This window comes from Lacerta agilis, chromosome 6 (assembly GCF_009819535.1).
Source record: "Lacerta agilis isolate rLacAgi1 chromosome 6, rLacAgi1.pri, whole genome shotgun sequence".
In the NCBI taxonomy this organism is placed as follows: domain Eukaryota; kingdom Metazoa; phylum Chordata; class Lepidosauria; order Squamata; family Lacertidae; genus Lacerta; species Lacerta agilis.
In genome coordinates this window covers 77,410,107-77,428,931 of record NC_046317.1, presented here as the reverse complement: position 1 = coordinate 77,428,931, position 18,825 = coordinate 77,410,107, and the positions used below count along the sequence as shown (strand labels likewise).

The following is an 18,825-nucleotide window of genomic DNA, read 5'->3' as shown; positions in this document are numbered from 1 at the left end:
CCTAATTTCCTTACTTTGGCTGACATAATTTGCCGTCCAAGTGATACTATACAACGAAGCTACGAGGAAAGGACAAAATTAGATTAAAGCAAGCGTAACAGCTACACTGGTCTAATGCATTTTGCGAAGTCCTTTCTGAGTGTTGTGCCTTCAAGGTATCTTCTGTTCCAAGGACATTTGGGCGGGGGGTAACAAAATTAATTGCTCTCACTTTCATAACACACTGAAGAACATAAATGCCACAAAAATCATGGAATTGTAGAATTGAAAGAGACCCCCAGGAGTCATCTAGTCCAACCCCCTGCAATGCAGGAAAGAGAGCAACCCCTTACCCCAAAGGCATGCACAAACCCAAATCAATTCTGCATCCCAATCCCACTTGCAGCTAGCTGTGTTGAAACCAGCTGAAATCAAGGGGCTTAACTCTGCATAGGCCTGCAGTCTTGATTTCTAGTTCAGTGGTGCAAACATCATTGCTCACCTTCCAAGTCATGCAAAATATTTCCCTCAATCCTTCATAACATAACCGGAAGGAAAGGAATTGATTTTGCAACCTTTCCATTCTCCAAAAGCCCCAGGGCAAGGTATAAATACATTCACCCCCACTACAAAGGGAGTAGGAGCAAAGCCCAATCTCACATATTGATTTAGCCTGGCAGCGTATGAACTAAAACCCCATCAATATCCATTAAAACACATCTTACAAAACGCCATGCCAAAACAGATGCCTATTAAAGAACTGGGGAGAAAGCCCTCCTCTCAACAACACTGTTGATTCACCAAAAACCCTGAGGCAGCAAAATATTTGTACAAGTATTTGTGCACAGTTATTAAAAGATATACAATCATTTTTTATAATAATGGCAACTGATACCAGTGACTATTCTTGCCTATTACTTCTTCCCTAATGCAACTTGTTCGAGGAGAGAATTGTTCCAAAAAACTTAAATATATGAGCATGACTCCAAGCTTCAGACCACTATTATGCAATAGCGTTAGGGAACATTTTCAAAATTAAAGTCAGCATTATAAAGACTGATAAAAAAAAGGATTAAAAAAAGCCAGTTTCAAGGTGATACATACAGTACACATGTATCACAAAATACCCACACACAAAAAGATAATAAGGTTATTCAGGTTCCAGGTAGGCCACCCTTATTAGTACAAGAATATATAGGAATATAGGACGATAAAGCAAAATATGCTTGTGGAATTCAGACACAAACAACTCTTAATGTCCATAGCTGGGGAAGGATGTAAAAAAGGTTATTTAATTCTAAAACTTGACTACTGGAAGACAAGTAGAGTAACACTCTTCTTCACAAGGGGAAAAGGGATTACTAGAATTATTTCTTGGCAGGGCATAACTATGGGATCGACTATTCCTGTTGTAGAAAGCTTGTTAATTAAGGAAGAACAAACGGAGAAAGAGTTACCCTAAGCAGATTGCGCACAGACATGTCTGGGAGGGCATGCCAAGAGTCAGCCCCCAGCCCCCAAGGAACCTTGTACAAGGAGGGGGGCAGAGACTCTGGAGGAGTTTGGAAAGAAAGAGCATTGCTTAGAGGGGTAGAACAAGGATAAAAACAACGGAGCCTCTCACACGCTTCCCAAAGCATATGTGTTAGAAACGAGATAAATACACCAACAAGACCCACAATTTTAGCAGCATAATCTCTAAAGGGCTCGACAGAACATGACAGGGAGATGCCTCAAAAGGGAAGCTGACCAAAACCGGAGCGCGCACACAATGCGCTCCCTTCTATGTCTTCCATACTAGCCAAGCAACAAGGGAAAGGGGGTCAGAAAGTGGGGCAGGAGGAGGAGGAGGGGTGGTTCTCCATACACACACACGACCCAAAATTAAGGCTGAGGAGAAATGCAGTTTTTTTGTTTTTTTTAAGTAACACAAAACTCTATTATGAATGAGAGGAAGGAGTAGGGGCAAGGAGCCCAAGGCAAGGGGCGAGTCTCTAGGGCAGCAGAAAAAGGAGTTGGGGGTGGGGAGGTGGGGAAGGGCGGACAATGGGGTTGGCGAAGGAGGAGGACGGAGGAGCCCGAGCTCGCTGGGTGACGCTCCCGGGCGCCGGCGCTCCCCGCCTGGCTGCTTCTCCGCGCCCGGCCCCGGCTCACCTGGTAGATGGCGGCCCAGCTGTCGGCCTGGTCGAGCCGGCGGAACTCCTTCTCGATCTCCATGGCGTAGGGGGCCCGGGCCCGGCCGGGCTCCTCCGCCTCTTCCTCCTCCGGCTCCTCCACGGCGTCTCCTGCTGCCCTGGGCTGCTCCAGCTCCGGCTGCTCCCCAGAGCGCCGCGGCGGCTCTTGCTGCCTGCTCTGCATGGGCAGCGCCTCCCCTTCCCTCCGCTTCTCCCCTTCCCTTCGCCAGCCCACGGGAAGCGACGCAAGCGGCCCGGCCCCCGAGCCTTCCGGGACGGCCTCCTCGCCGCTCCCCGCCTCCCCGAGAGGCGAGGCCGAGGAAGGAGGACGCAAGGCCGGCCTCCGAGCGAGGAGGGGAGAGGGCAGGGCGCGCAGGGCGGAGTCCGCGGCGAAGGGCTCCTCTGGCCGGGGTGGAGCAAAGAGCTCTGATGAGCTCGGCCACACAGGGCAAAGGGGCGGGGGGAAGAAGCCAAGAGAGCCTCTGAGCGTGTGCAGAGCACCCTCCAATAGCTCGCTTCCTGGGATGGCCGGGGAGGGGGAAGTTGCGCAAGACGGAGGCGCAGGCTCGCCAGTGCATGTTGCGCTTGAGCTCTGCGGCGTTTTTCGTTTTGGAAAAGGGTTGGGCCCCAGTGCAAGAGATTCCCGTGCTGATCCAGGCTCCTCCTTGCAAAGAGAGAGAGACACGTAGAATTGCAAAGGGCTCCCCCGCCTGCACACCGCCCTCTCTTTATTGTAAGAGGTGGGCGATTTTTGTTGCGTTGCCTTTACTTTCGCAGCTCCCCCCCCCCCCCGCGACCCCTTTACTGCCGGCGTTCCCGGGCATGAGCCCGCTCCTCTCGTTCGGGGAAAGCAGAGGATCTAGATCTTAGGAAAAAAGACAACATTTGTGGGTCTTGTCTTGTGGCACCTCGAGACTTCATAAGCGGTGTAGCCAATGTGGTGCCATCCAATATTGTGGACTACAGCGCCCATCAGCCCCAGCCAGTACGTATAGCCATAATGTTCTGGCATTATGGGACTTGTAGTCCCAACTTTTTTTAAGGGTTCTCCACGTTGGGTACCCGGGTAGACGAGAGACCACTTCGTCAGATGAGCGCCATATTAAAACCTCTTTCTTTTATGGTTTCTATTGGGATGGGCATGTTGATCTGTTGCAATAACAATTACGAAAGTGTCTTGTGAACCTTAAAGAATAACCAATTTAGTAAGGCATAGGCTTTCATGGGCTACATCCCACTTTGTCCTACCTTGCAGGTGCATATACATATAACTGGGGAGAAGGGAATTGTAAAGAGATACAAAAAGTGATGATTACCTTAACCTGGACCATCCACACACTAAAACCCTATTTTGCATCCATGCTTAGGGACTGCTGTATGTGACTCATTACTCTCTCTAGCCTGGTTCACAAACCTATTCTTATTTGAATTTGTCAGTCGCTTTTTCTTGCCCAGGCAACCCCAAGCAATTTACAACCAAGCAAATAGACAGACGGAACTACCCACATTGATACACATTAAATCCAAGAGGGGGGAAAAGAAATACATTAGAAACATCCCACCCACTTCTAAAAGGCCACAGATAATTCACGGTCAAAGGCCTAGTTATAGAAGAATGCTTTTTGCCTGGTGCCTAAATATATATAACAATGGCACTCTCTCTAAGGAGATCAATCCACGAGAGGGGAGCCACCGCAGAAAATGCCTGTTCTTGTGTTGCTACCCCCCGCCAGGCCTCTTGTGGAGGGGCCACATGAAAAAGGGCCTCGGATTATGATTGCAAGGTCCAATGCTTTATTATGCTATGGTTTATTAAACCATGGCTTATGGATGAACCCAGATGAGCAACTGGACTATGGCTTATTAACTATGGTTAAAGTTCTCTCATTAACCAAGGTTTGGTGTAGAAACCTTCTTGAACGTTAACCATAGCTTAGCATTATGTGCAAACCCAAACCTCCTCCTTAATCGTGATTAATGAGCCATCCCTGACCAAAAGCTATGGAGCCCAGTGGTGGAGCTTCATGCTCCAGCACGGGGGGGGGGGGGGCAGAGAGCAGGCGGGGGCGAGGCTGGCGCACATCCTTGGGGCGTGGCGTGCTGACTGCAGGCGTGTGGCACCCAGCGCAGGCGGGGGGGGGGGCAGCCACGGTGGCACCCCACCTCTTCCTCCGCCAGTGATGGAGCCATGAGTGAAGAGTAGCAAAAAAAAATTCCAGCAGCTCTCTAGGCTTGGCTGCTCTGTGGCATAAGGTTTAGGTAGTCATCTGCTAGGCACAACAGCTTCAACTATGGTTTATTAACTATGGTTAACATTAACTATGGCTTAGTGTTATGTGTGAACCAGGCCAATGGCTCCCATTGCTTTCCCACTAGTACGGCATCCACTCTACATCCTGTTACATGCAAACCATGAGTAGGTCTTGCCCCATAAGCAGTAACAGTGATGCTGCTAAGAGCAGCTGCTCCTCTGGGGGCGGGGCTGTTAAGCTACTTGCTCCAGGTGCAAGTTCCATGACAGACAGTTGTGCAACAGGTGAAGGTGTCTGTAGCATGGAGCGTGTGTCATAAACAACCCTGCACCTGCTATTCTGCTGTCTGTCAAGACACTCTCAAGAGCTTTAATGGAGTGGCTGATGGGCAACCTCATACAAGACTCTTTTTATATTAGATTAGAGTTTGTTTTTAGTTTATAAATGTATTCCTTGCCGTTTGCGAATTTACTCGTAAGGCAGTGAACAATTAAACAAACATACAGTTATCTACAGTGCTTTTTTCTGGAGGGACGCATACCCCTAAACATTTTGTGAATCTTAAGTTTGGCCTCATTGAGGAGCAGTATTTCAATGAGTAGGAAAATGAGAGTACCCCTAAACATTTTTAAAGAAAAAAAGCACTGGTTATTTATAATATGTTACAGTAAAGCGCTCACACACACACACACACAAAATAAGACTGTATATTTCCTGTTTAAGATGCACTCTCTCCTGGATGCCAATCAACTGTTTCATGTGTTGCTGGGGAGCGGAAGATTGGGATTCTCATTTTTATTCTTTATTAAATTTGTATATCACCCTTCACCTGAAGATCGCAGGGCGGTTCACAACACAAAAATACAAAAATCAAAACACAAAACATGTAATAAAATAAAAACAAAAGGAAAACAAACCAATAACCCCCCCCCCCCCCGATACATTTTAATATTAATCACGCTCCTTCCCAAAGTCTGGTTTAAGCCAGCGCCATAACGTCTGTGGGGAGGGCGTCAAATGTTGGTCTTCGCACAGGCATATTACTAAGGTCCACCCCTGATGACTGGAGAGGGCATTGGGTCCTGCTAGGATTTTACTTGGCCGGCTTGACCTATCGAGCAACGTAAAGGGTGTCACATGGGTTGCAGGGAGGAGAGGAGGGACGAAAGAGTTGGTTGACTCAGGCTATTGGTCCAGTATGTAATGCTCCTCTTAGTTGGTACAGATGTGCCAGGGCCAAGTAGCGCTACCTCTACTCCTGCCGTGATATGAATACAGGATTATTCTGCTTATGTCTTAATCCAGCGTATAGTTATAAATTTAAGTAGGGATTATGAGTTAATTTCCTGCAAAAATGTTATCATAAATTTTTAAGGCTTAGCTGTTTTTTTTAAAAAAAACCACGCGCAAATTATGAAGCAGTCATTAAAAACTCACATTTGCATTTATTATATAGACTATGGTGCGCAACACACATTTGCAAACTCTAGAATAGAAGGACCCTACAGATCTACCAATTTTGAAACCTATGGAATGGGGCTCTGAGGTTCATTTTTCAGCTAAGCCAAAGCATTTCACCTGTGATCAGTGTATTCCGGATTTGAAGATGAGCTACAGTGACATCATTTTCCTGCTCACGTCTTGTAAGATCTAACTGTAAACGAGATCCACAATGTCCCTGCACTCTGCCATTGTGAATACAACTCCGTAATTGTGTTTGGCTAACAAGCAGCAGTTCTAGTAGACTGGTTCTCCATTTACAAACGGGGAGGTTAGTTGTCATTCCCATTCAGCTCGCCTCTTGCTATCAGATTCTACATAATTGCTCCATTATTCCACATTAACATCTCTGTTTTATTTAACAGGAAGATGGTCTTGTATTAAACAAGGCTGATACTTTCTGGCAGCTGTCGGAATGCCTTTTGGGTATTGAGAGCCGCAAGTATGTTCCTTATTTCCTTTCTTGCTGTTGATGGTAATTTAAGTTTTCAGAATGTTTTGTATCAGGAGCCAACATGATTCAGTCATTCATTCGGCAACACTATAATTTCCAAGAAAAGCTTTTGTAGCCAATGTATTACAATAAGCAAGGACCATCTTAGTATTTCCCAAACTTCTCATAGCTGAGGTGCACTACATATGAATTAAAATGGGAATAATGAGCATACTGCACGCTTATATTGCAGAAAATAAGTTTCTGGAAGAGTCAGTTACCCCAGACAGTCCTCTGTTTGAAGGGCAGTGCAGGATAAAAAATGGTTTCACCTTCCAGTAAAACAGGATGTTTGGGTAGTGGTGGGGTTCTTTCTCACTGGATGAGAAGCCAGTAGTCTTTCAGGTGTTGCTGGTCATGCTGGCTGGGGCCAATGGGGGGTTGGAACCTCAGTGTGGTTTAACCATCAATCTGTCTTCCCAGGGGATTCTGGGAATTGTAGGGGGTCTCCTAGCAACTCAGCACCCTTTACAAACGACAGTTCCCAGGATTCTTTGGGGGAAGCAATGACTGTTTAAAGTGGTATGAGGCTCCGCCTTGCACCCAGGATTGGGGGGGGCAGGGGCGGGTGGTGCATGTCTCATGAGTGTGACATCCAGTGTGTGGCGCATGTTGCACGTGTGTGACATCATGCGCCCATCACATGCCACACAGGTGCGATGTCATGCACCTCATGCATGACATGTGCGTGATATCACATTGTCAAGAGGAGGCCGGACGCAGAGCCTAGTGTGGCATGGCTTCCCCTCTCACGCTCAGGAGGAGCCAGCCACCAAACCACTCCATGCTCAGCCACTTCCGCCCCCTCAACATGGAGAGGGCCAGCAGATTTTTTGAGGCGGCCGAAGGCAACTCTGCCTCTAGGATTTTGGTGTGCCTGATACTGCTTTAAATGTATCCGGCAGATGGAGCCCAGGGGTGGGCCTCATCCAAGGAAGTGGACTAGGACTTCACAGAGACCTGCAGCGGATCCTGTTTCAGAAGAGCAGTCCAAGTTAGAGGAACTCCTCTATGAGGAAAGATTGCAGCATTTGGGCCTTTTTTTTAGTTTAGAGAAAAGTCAATTAAGAGGCAACATGACAGAAGTGTATGAAATTATGCATGGCATACAGAAAATGGCTAGATAATTTTTTCCCCTTCCACTTATATAATTCCAGAACCCGTGGCTATTACTGAAGTGCGAATTGAGTAGGCTCATGTTTTAAATGCAAACTGAATTGGATTTTCCCACTATCCATCTCTTCCTTTGTGCTCCAGCTTTGATTTTCCTGCTCTCCAGTATGGGAAACTGACAACAGACCATCTCATCAGGCCTTCTGAGACTTCATATGTCACTGTAGCACATCAGTTGCATAAAATCATTATTTTGTTTTATTATGTTTAGCAGAAGAAATATTATCATGATGTATTGGTCCCAGCTCCTGCCCACCTAGCAGTTCGAAAGCACGTCAAAGTGCAAGTAGATAAATAGGTACCGCTCCAGCGGGAAGGTAAATGGCATTTCCATGCGCTGCTCTGGTTCGCCGGAAGCAGCTTAGTCATGCTGGCCACATGACCCGGAAAGCTGTCTGCAGTCAAACACTGGCTCCCTTGGCCTATAGAACGAGATGAGCGCACAACCCCAGAGTCATCCGTGACTGGACCTAACGGTCAGGGGTACCCTTACCTTTACCTTTATTGGTTTACTTTAATACTTTATTATTATTTTTTTAAAAGATGCCTTGCTAAGTTAATTTATTCCAAACCATTACTATAAACAGACTTGTATATATTCACATTAAAAATTCGCTCATCGCATCAGTGCTGTAGAAAAATTCTAGTTCCTCCCTTGTCCAAATTTTTTGTTGTCCTTGCTCTTCCCGAACTAAAGAAAGATAAACAGACAAATGCCAGGAAGTGGGCAGAACTCTAAAATAAACTCACACACACACACACACATACACTCACATATCTCTGCACACAGAAAGCAAACAATGAATCTACAAACAACCATCAACGGAACTCGGCAAAAATGCAGCCATTCTACGTTCATTGGTTGGAAAGAGGCACTCATCATCATCAGCCTGTTTTGCCTGGTTCCACCAAATTCCTTGAAACCAGTGCAAGCATGGCTGGCAAAGTTGGGGGGGGAAGAAAAAATTAACACAACATTTCATTCGAAAAATCAGAAGGCAGCCGTTTACTCAGATCACCATCACTTCAATCCAAATTATTTAATAGCTGTCATCAGCCACCAACATTTGCTGGAGGACAGTATTCTGAAATAGGCCCCTGTTTGTTTGTTTTTGTAAGGGGTGTCCTCTCTTTGAAGGCCTATATGACTCAAATCTGGTAATAAACCTTAAGAAGGGAGAGGAGGGGCCTTCAACAAGTTGCCCAACAAGACTTAGCCCCTGGACAGTGTGAAAGTGTGAAATGGACCACAGTCACAAGAAGAAGAAGAAGAAGAGGAGGAGGAGGAGGAGTTTGGATTTGATATCCCGCTTTATCGCCACCCTGAGTAATCTCAAAGCAGGCAACAATCTCATTTTCCCTTCCTCCCCCACAACAAACACTCTGTGAGGTGAGTGAGGCTGAGAGACTTAAGAGAAGTGTGACTAGCCCAAGGTCACCCAGCAGCTGCATGTGGAGAAGCGGAGACGCAAACCCGGTTCACCAGATTATGAGTCTACCGCTCTTAACCACTACACCACACTGGCTCTCAAGACATGGTTATGGGTGGAGTAGGAGTCAGGCAAACAAGGAGTGCATTGCAGAATAAACCAATGAAGACAAACTACTCCCCTTGGAAAATGTCTCTGATCTAAACCTCCACTGCCTGGCAGCTGTACCAATTCATGAAAAGGCTTCAGGAGTAAACCTTTGAGGAAAAATCTGAGGCATGGGAAAAGCTATGGAAGGTTGATCTAAAGTTTACAGCATGCCGTGCGTTAAAGGAAAAGTACATGAAAATGATGCATAGATGGTATTTAACTCTGGTGAAACTTGCAAAAATGCACCCCAAAAATGTCAAATATGTGTTAGAAATGCAAAGATAATGAGGGCACATTTTTCCATATGTAGTGGACCTGTAAATCAGCAAAAGCGTATTGGGAAATGATATATAATGAATTAAAGAAAATGTTTAAAATGACTTTTAGTAAAAAACCAGAGGCTTTTTTATTAGGTATAATAGGAGAAGAAATCCCAAAAGAGAAAAAGGCCCTATTCATGTATGCGACAACAGCGGTGAGAATGTTATATGCCCAGGGATGGAAGGAAGGAAGAATCCCATCGAAAGAAGAATGGATAGCGAAATTGATGGACTATGCCAAAATGGCGAAAATGACAGGGAAGATCAGACACCAAGAAGACAAAAGATTTTAAAAAGAATGGATTAATTTTGTAGAATACCTGAAGGAGCACTGCAAACACTTAAAAACATTAGGAGGCTTAGAATAGCACCAGTGATATAATTTTGAAACAAGGGAGATGAATAAATTACTGGTACATAAAGATAGAAAGAGGCAGAAAAGATAGTAGGCAATGATGGGAAACTGGGGAGGAGGGTGGGTTGAGGACCCCCAAAAGATAAATGTTTTGTTGTGCTGATATGAATGTAAAAATGTAAGCAAAAAATCCTTAAACTATTTTAATAAATAAATTAATAAATAAAAAGAAAAATCTGTACCTGCTGCCTTACAAGACATCATCAGGAGAAGAAAAGGCTACATACACAAATCCGGAGCGGAGTCCCTAAGACGATTGGATGGTGTCTTGTATGCCTCTTTCTGGCAACTCCTGCAACCAAGCTGGTGTCAACTGTATTGCTCTGCTCTGCTTTGGACCATGTCAGCAAGGCTGGGGGGGGGGGGTGTCTTCTTGGCTGAGCAGCCCAGGATCTGCAAATACACTGCCCAGGCATGAGCCCCAGGCAGATCACTTCGAAGCTGCTGTTGTTGTTCAGTCGTTCAGTCGTGTCCGACTCTTCGTAACCCCATGGACCAGAGAACGCCAGGCACACCTATCCTTCACTGCCTCCCGCAGTTTGGCCAAACTCATGTTAGTAGCTTCGAGAACACTGTCCAACCATCTCATCCTCTGTCGTCCCCTTCTCCTTGTGCCCTCCATCTTTCCCAACATCAGGGTCTTTTCTAGGGAGTCTTCTCTTCTCATGAGGTGGCCAAAGTACTGGAGCCTCAACTTCAGGATCTGTCCTTCCAGTGAGCACTCAGGGCTGATTTCTTTGAGAATGGATAGGTTTGATCTTCTTGCAGTCCATGGGACTCTCAAGAGTCTCCTCCAGCACCATAATTCCAAAGCATCAATTCTTCGGCGATCAGCCTGCTTGATGGTCCAGCTCTCACTTCCGTACATTACTACTGGGAAAACCATAGCTTTAACTATACGGACCTTTGTCGAAGCTGCTAATGCAGCAGAAAAACCATGGGAGACAGCAGTTACAAATTACCGATATCTGCAGCCACAGCAGCTGCTGTGATTCTCCAGTGCTTTGACTTCATCCCCAGAGGTGCCCTCTGTTGTCTCTCAAGACAAATGGATGTCCACTTGTAAATATCAGTTTCTGGGAATCACAGGTGAGCAGAATGCTGTTGTGACCATGCCCAGCTTACAGGCTTCTCAAAAGCATCTGGTTGGCTACCATGAGAGCAGGATGCTGGATGTAAGTTCTTAAAACAAAACCATAAATTTCCAACATACTGTACATAGGACTTACATAAAGTACGGACAACAGCAAACCAAGACAGAATCAAGTTAACAAATCCCCTTTGCGAGTCTTTGCAGCAGAAAGGATAAAGCTAGGAACTGTTTGCACGATGATTTGGCTTGTATGAGCCACTAAGCAGGCCAAATGCCATTCAAAAGTCCTGTTCTAGTCCTGCAAACTGAAAGGGTAAGCAAATTGCTTTAGTCGGCACCCACAGTTACGGATCTGGAATTCCATCGCTCCTGCCACGTAATTTTGGTTTAGCTGATGCTTCTGTGGTTGCATCGTGTTGTTCGTGTCCATGGATCATTTCAGCGCCTAGTGGACATTTGGGGTTTGGAAGCACAGCTTTGGGATCCCACAAAATGACTCTCGATGCTTAGGCTTTTAAAAAAATAAATAAATGGATATTAAATTTGATCGTCTATAACTGCTTCCTGGCTTTCCCTAAATTATGGTACTATTTCAACCACTTTTCAGAACCTGGCAATTTAACTTGGCATTAAAGGGGAGAAACATTTGTAACGGATAAATGCAACTGGATGTTACAGGGTAAAAACAGGGCAAATTTGGAGACATTCCCTTGATGTCAGTCTTTGAAAGCCATTGAAGCAGCAGAGCATATATAACAGAATAATGATATCATTCCAAAAGTAGAAATAAATCTATTAGAGTTCATATATACAATGTAACAGACTAGTGGCGCAGCGTCAAAGGTCAGTCTCACAATAGTCATTCAAAGGTTTCAACAGAAGACGTCTCAAAAGTAAAGATTTCTCAATAGTTTTTCAAAAGTTTCAACGGAAGACGTCCCAAAAGTCTCAAGGACAGTGTTTCCAGAATGATACTACTGTTTCGTAATAGATTTCATCAGCTGAAAATACAATACAAAGCATACAACACAGATTTATTATTTACAGTATTATGGGTAAATCAAAAGACATTTGGCATTAGGCAAGATTTTGAACGGCGGTTACGTCAACAAGAAACCTGTTCCATTTTTCTGTTTAAATCTATTCATCGGCCGGGGGGGGGGGGGGGGGTAGATTCTGAACTTTATTTTAATTGCTTTGTTTAAATATTGCTGTACTCATGATTGTTATATATTTGTCCTGTGTAACTGCTTTTTATGGGTCTACTTTGTGTTCATATGCTGTACTTGCCATACTGTCTCTTTAAGCATAGAAACACCTAGATATATCTTACTTGATATATCCTATGCAATTGAGTTGCAAGTAGCAGCAGCTACACTACTAGTGAGCACTGATCCGTAGCATGAATCTTACTTACATGTTCTTGTGAAAAATATTGGGTACTTACCTTTCTTTATACACTTTGTTTTGTATATTCTGTTTTATTATACAACTAGACATTAAACCCGTTAAATTAACGGGCGCTAGATCATATGTGGTCAAACATTTTTACAAACAGTTTGGGCAATGTTTGTTTATGGTATAGATCACACCACTGGTATATATATATATATATATATATATATATATATATATATATATATATATATATATAGTTTGTACTACAGAATTTCAGAGGTGACTCTGCTTCAATGTTAGTTATAGAAACTTTGTGAGCTCTGCGTCCCTGTTGCCCTAGCAATGTTGGGGACATGCGCAGAGCTGACTGAGCGGCTCTCGCTTATCTCGTGTTTTTTCCTAACAACGCGAGAGCCGCATGACGTAGCCAGCTCTGCACATAGCGTCCCTGTTGCCCTAGCAACATCGGGAACACGCGCAGAGCTGACTGAGCAGCTCTCGCTTGACATCGCTCGCCCGCCACCACTTGTAACGGCGCTGCCGCTTAGAAGTAAGTGCACGCGAGCGCGCACCCGTCGCGTGCCCGCGCACACTCACCGCTTCAACAGTTTTGCTTGGCCGCCCGAAGTCTCTGCGCTCCAAGTTCCAACGGCTTTCCGTGGGGCACATGTGCAGTAGCGCAATCCCATGGACACAGGGACTGGACGCAGAGACACATGTACTTTATTACAAATGATGTGTATGTGGGTAGCTCAATTCTGTTATCATTCATTGGTTGTTGCTCTAACACAGGGGTCAGCAAACTATGGCCCGTGGGCCAGATCCGGCCCAATGGCCTTCAGGATTTGGCCCGTGAATGGTCCGTGGATCGGTGTGGGCTGTGGAGTTCTGTTCTCCCCCCCCCATTTCTTTTCGGCCATTTTTTACCTGCACCGCCATTTCCCCCCTTCCTCTCACGCACTGCGGTGGCACCTCCTCCCTACCTCCTACTTAGAAGTGCTAGCAAAGGCGGACGCCAGTCGTGGCCAATCGCCTGCAAAGCTGTGTGAGGCCCTGGCTAATGGGTGGGCGGCGGCTGCGCAGCAGCTCAACAGATGAAAAGCTGCACCGGAGCCCACCTTAGCATGGCACGGGGACTGACCAATCAGTTTCCGCGCCATGCTGAGGCAAGCTCCAATGCGGCCACTCATTCACTGAGCCGCCGCTGACATGCAGCGACAGATCCTGCCGAGCACCCTGGCTGCTCTCCCTTCCTGCCTGCCGGGTCGTCCTGGCTGTGCCAGAGGCCGCCACTGCCACTCGGTGGGGTCAGGATGGGAGAGGCCGGCCAGTGCCATCGCTGCCTCCACCCTCACCATGAACGAATTTGAGTACCGGCAGCAGGTACTCCACCCCACAAGGTCTGAGGGACAGTGGACTGGCCCCCTGCTGGAAAGATTGGCTGACCCCTGCTCTAACAGTTATTAGCCTACATGTTGTGTCTATATTTCTGTGATTTGTTCTCATTGCAACACAGGGGTTTGTTTTTGGCACATTGAAGCAGTAGAAGCAGTATTGCTTTGTTTTGGATCATTCTTGCTTCCAACTCTCCTTTCCCGCATTGCTTCCCATGGCCTTCAAACTATTTTACACAAACACAGAGGGGGGGGGTCCCTAAATTGCACAAAACCCGCAGACAAAGCCAATGGGATGTACAAACAATATAAGGAGGAATCGATGGCAACAGCTGTTTGCCACTTCCTAATTTTGGGCATTGATTCTAGTATTGAAGCAATCTGGGGAACAATACCCCCCCCCCAATTTGGGAAAAGCTGGTTACATTACTTTGGATTATTTACATCAGATCATTCTTTTTTTAAAGAGACACATAAGAGGCTAGAAGGCTATTTTCAGCTGCCAACCGTGAGAACTATCTAAGTTGATGTTAATGAAGCAATGAAGTGAGATACAGTCCAGAGATCTCATCTGCAACAATGTTGCAATACATGCTGCGTAGGTTCAGCTGGCTTCACAGGGAATTTTACATTTTTCAGTTTATTTGGTTCTTTGGCTACAATGCGAATCTGTTTCACTGAATATTACACTACGAGACTGCATATTTTCTTATGTACCTGTTGCGGCAGTCCATTGTACTGCCATATCTTTCAATTACATTGATTTCTTCTCCGTATTATTTCTTTTATCAAGCAGATATGTGAACCGCTTCGTAGCCAACACAATCGAAGCCGCGTGCAACAAGACAGAATGAGACAAGAAATACAAAAGATGCCATTCTAAAAAGCAATAGAACAGTTACTACAGTTGTGCAAATATTATTCCATAAAATGACGGGGTCACAGTTCAGGGGAAGCCTTCGTAAACAAAATTGCCTCTCTTTTTTTTCCCCTGGGTCCCAGATTATTCCATCTGCCAGCTTTGCTCTTCTAGGATCTGGGCAGCTTTCAGCCAAAAGTTAGAGTTTTAAATAAAAAAATAAACATAAGGGTCTCCTCTGATTTTCATAAGGCTCCTGTACATGGGAATAGGAAGTTTAACCCCTCCCTCGTCAACCATAATTCTCATGAAAATGACACCCACCCTCTGATATGCAACGTTGCTATTGCTTTAGGGGAAAAGAGCCCAGTGGAACCAATAGAATATCTATTTTATTAAGGCTAATGGCAGTGTACAGGTGTGGGGTGAAAGTCATGCGTAGTTTGGTCCTTAATCAGTTGACCTGTTGGGCGCTAGGAACAGATAATGATTTTCCCAGCCCTGGAGGAGAGATAAATATTACTGCAAAACTCAAGATTGTTGCTAGACATCACTGTATAAGTCTCTAAACAATCACTTGTCTCTTCCCACTCCCTGCTTTTTTTTCTATGTAGTGTTCATTACTTCATTTTTAAAAATGCTGGTGTTAGGGGTTTAAAAATATGGGTAACTCTTACAAGTAACGCATGTGGTCTACACAACAAGGAAGGGTGACTGTTCCCTCTGCCTTCCCTAAATGGTACCTCTGATTTTTATTTTTTTCTGGAAATGGATTGTGCAGGATGTATCCTTGTCTAACTGTAGCTGATAGTTTGGTATTTATGGGAAGCAGCAGGGCTGTGAAACAACAGCTAGCCAGTAGGTGTCACTGCAGTCCATGTAACCACTGTATTATTCAGCTCATGTTAAAGGCTTTTGCTCTCCTGCACGTTTTTAATTCTAGGTAACCTGAGATAATTTCACACTGGGTGGGTGGGGGATATTTCCTGGAGCAACTTGTGCTGTCAATAGGATGCTGGAAATAGTTGAAGAAAAATTAAGAGGATGAGCAGGGATGGTGTGTGTGTGTGTTGTGTTGTGTCTTTTCTCAACACCTGATTTTGCAGATACAAAATATTTCATTCTAACATAAGTGCCACCCCAGCATATTCTTAGCTATGGAATATGGATTAAGGGTCTACCTGTTGTGTACAGTCATGCTCCATCTTGCTTTGGGGAACAGAGAGATTTACACCCAGTTCAACCTTTGCATCCCACCTATGCACCCATTGCGTCCAGATGTTGGCTCCATTCCACCAACGGACTATGAAATCTTATTGATGGAGGTGCTTTCTGCTTCCCTTTCTTCAACGTCCATCTCTTTCCATTTTGTTGTGATGGAGTCCTTCTGCCTCTATAGGATGACTTGGACCCCGAGACCAGCAGGGAGGCCCCTGTTCATTCTGTCAACGGGAAACCCCGTTTTATTGTGCACTTCCTGCAACATGTAATAGACCAGGCATCCCCGACCTGCGGCCATTCAGATTTTTTGGCCTACAACTCCCATGATCCCTAGCTAACAGGACCAGTGGTCAGGGATGATGGGAATTGTAGTCCAAAACATCTGGAGGGCCAAAGGATGGGGATGCCTGTAATAGACGGAAGAGCAGCACTGGTGAGATGGTCTGAAGACTGCGGCAATTGTTACTCGTCACTTTTGTGTGTGTGTTTTTAGTTTGTTTGTTTTTACTGTAGTGACTTTATCCTCAGGTCACCGTGAAAGAAGAAGCCAACCTAAATTCTGCCCAGTTCTTGAAAGCCAAACAATGAATTTCAGAGGAAGGGAGGATTGTGGGTGGTAGGAGGACATGCTGCTAGCGAGAGGTTGGGTATGTGCTGGTCGGAGGACAATGTCCTTTTGCTCTACCTAGGCTTGCAAGCAGCAACAGAGCCATCGGCTGATGATGAAACTGGTTGGTGTGGTGACATTAGAAGTGAGGGAACTTCAGGCCAAATGGCAAAAAATGCTTCGGGGTCCAGAGAGGCAAGCCCTCCAGCAGCTGATACCATCAGTTGCATATGTCAGAAAGAGAGTTGCGAATCAGAAGTTGCCTCACCGGCTCCTCATTAGCTTATCCACCAGTGCAACTCGTGAAGAGGGCAGAGTCTGTATATCTGGGCATGAACGCAAGGAGTTGCATCACCTTTTCACACAGTCAACACACACACACAAACACACACAATATTTGGTGGTGGGGAGGAAGTGGGTAGGGTGGATTTTGTCAACGGCTTCATCTTGAAGAGAGACAGTGTGGTGTACATGGTTAGCATGATGAGCTCTTGCCAGGGGAGAGCAGAGTTTGAATCCCCACCCTGCCATGGGACTCACTGGGTGAACTGGGGCCAGTCACCACCTCTTAGCCCAACCTACCTTGCAAGGTCGGTTGTAAAGGTTAAATGGGGTTGGAGAGGGCCATATACATTGCCCCGAGCTCTTTGGATGGAAGGCTGGATTATAACGTAATAAGCAATTAATTTTACGAATTGTTTTCCTGGCTGCTCCCATTGGCACCTGCTGCATCCCGTGTACCTTGCTCAGGGCAACCTCATCTGAGCCCCCAAACACTTGATGGTGTGGGTGGGGATGGGGGAGAAAATCCATTTATCTTGCATTTGCAGGTGATCCTGCTTCATTCACACTTTCCAAAAACAAACAAGTGGACAAACAAACCGTGGTTAGAGCACGGTGCTGATAATGTCAAGGTTGCATATTCCTGCACTGAAAGGGTTGGATCAGATGATTCTCAGGGTCCTTTCCAACTCTACAATTCGACAAGTCAATGATTCTACACCGAAATCCAGACGACCTTCAAAATTCGCACTTATCTGAATTGTGCAATGTGGTTCTTCAGCTGAGTAATATGTGCAAAAACGCATATATTGGGCTAAAACATGCATAGAGGAGATGCATCCAATGGTGAAAATAACACACAAATAATAATAATAATAATAATAATAATAATAATAATAATAATAATAATAATAATAATAATAATAATAATAATAATAATGTATTATTATGTATGTATGTATATTGGGCATTAAAATTGCATTAAAATCTGTTTAGTAGAAGAAATTTGCACTAACTTTGCCAGTGAATTATTGTGTGTGTGTGTGTGTGTGTAAAATGATGTGGAAATGTGTAGTCTGGAAAAGTTTGGAAACTGCAAAAAACTAAAATGGATGGATATGCCCATCCTAAGCCCTCACTGATAGGAATCTGGAGCAGAAGCCACATCACCCTCTCACTCATAATGATCAAGATCCTGGGATCTTTTGTCACCAAAAGTGATTGGACAGGTTGAGGCAGAACATCATTTTCCAGTTAATAACAGCACTTACCTCTTGGTTGTGGTGTACACACACACACACACACACACACACACTTTAAAAAACAGTTTCAGATATGTTTTTTTTTAGGGACGGTTGTTGTGGCATGCTGTATGGCGTTTGACATGCCTAATCGATGAGCTCTCTGCAGCTCGAAAGCCTGCAGTCTCTGTGTCCTAACACACACAGAAGTCCGTCTAACGAAAGATACGGCCTTATCTGCTTGCGTCCCTTAACTCCCAAGGCCAGACTTGGACGCATGATCTGTGCAAAGTTCAGACCGTGTCATCTGATATCACAGGGACAGGAGACTGAGGTTTCCAAGGGGTTTCTACCTCACAAAGTGTTCTCCTTTCAAACCACGGGCTTCTTTGCCATTGGATACAGCACCTCTCTCCATCTTGGGTGGAGAGGCTATTGGCCACCTAGGGATTCATTTATCTTTCAGGGACGGCAGTGCCGTTTATCTCCTTTGCTTAGAGCATTTGTGTCAGCCTGGGTAGCTCAATTGCTTAGAGTTAGGTGCTGATAACACCAAGGTTGCAGGTTCAATCCTTGTATGGGACAGCTGCTTATTCAGTTGGGTCCATTCTGATTGCAACAATTCTATGTTTCTCTGCTCCTCAGCCAAAAAGACTCCCAGAGCAGCTTGTATGCAATCAAAACATGACCATCCCTACCTGCAGACTTACAATCTAAAAAAGAAAGAAAGATACACACAGGAAAAGGGAAGAGGAAAACAGGCAAGTGTATTATGAGTGTGCAGGAGACCCAAGGCATCCATCCCTAATTCAACTATTTAACTTCCAGGAGAGGCAGCCAAAAT

At 45.2% G+C, this 18,825-nt stretch overlaps 1 protein-coding gene across 2 annotated transcripts in view; it reads right to left on the bottom strand.

Moving 5' to 3' along the window:
* PTPN1 (protein tyrosine phosphatase non-receptor type 1) overlaps positions 1-2,422 on the bottom strand; it is an 81,248-nt gene extending 78,826 nt beyond the window's left edge. The window contains exon 1 of one of the 2 annotated variants that reach the window (XM_033153538.1): positions 2,134-2,422. In XM_033153538.1, the coding sequence (XP_033009429.1) occupies positions 2,134-2,337 (204 nt within the window). In that variant the 5' untranslated portion in view covers positions 2,338-2,422. The remainder of the gene's footprint in view (positions 1-2,133) is intronic. The other variant, XM_033153537.1, reaches the window with a different exon arrangement.
* Positions 2,423-18,825: the final 16,403 nt, after the last annotated feature.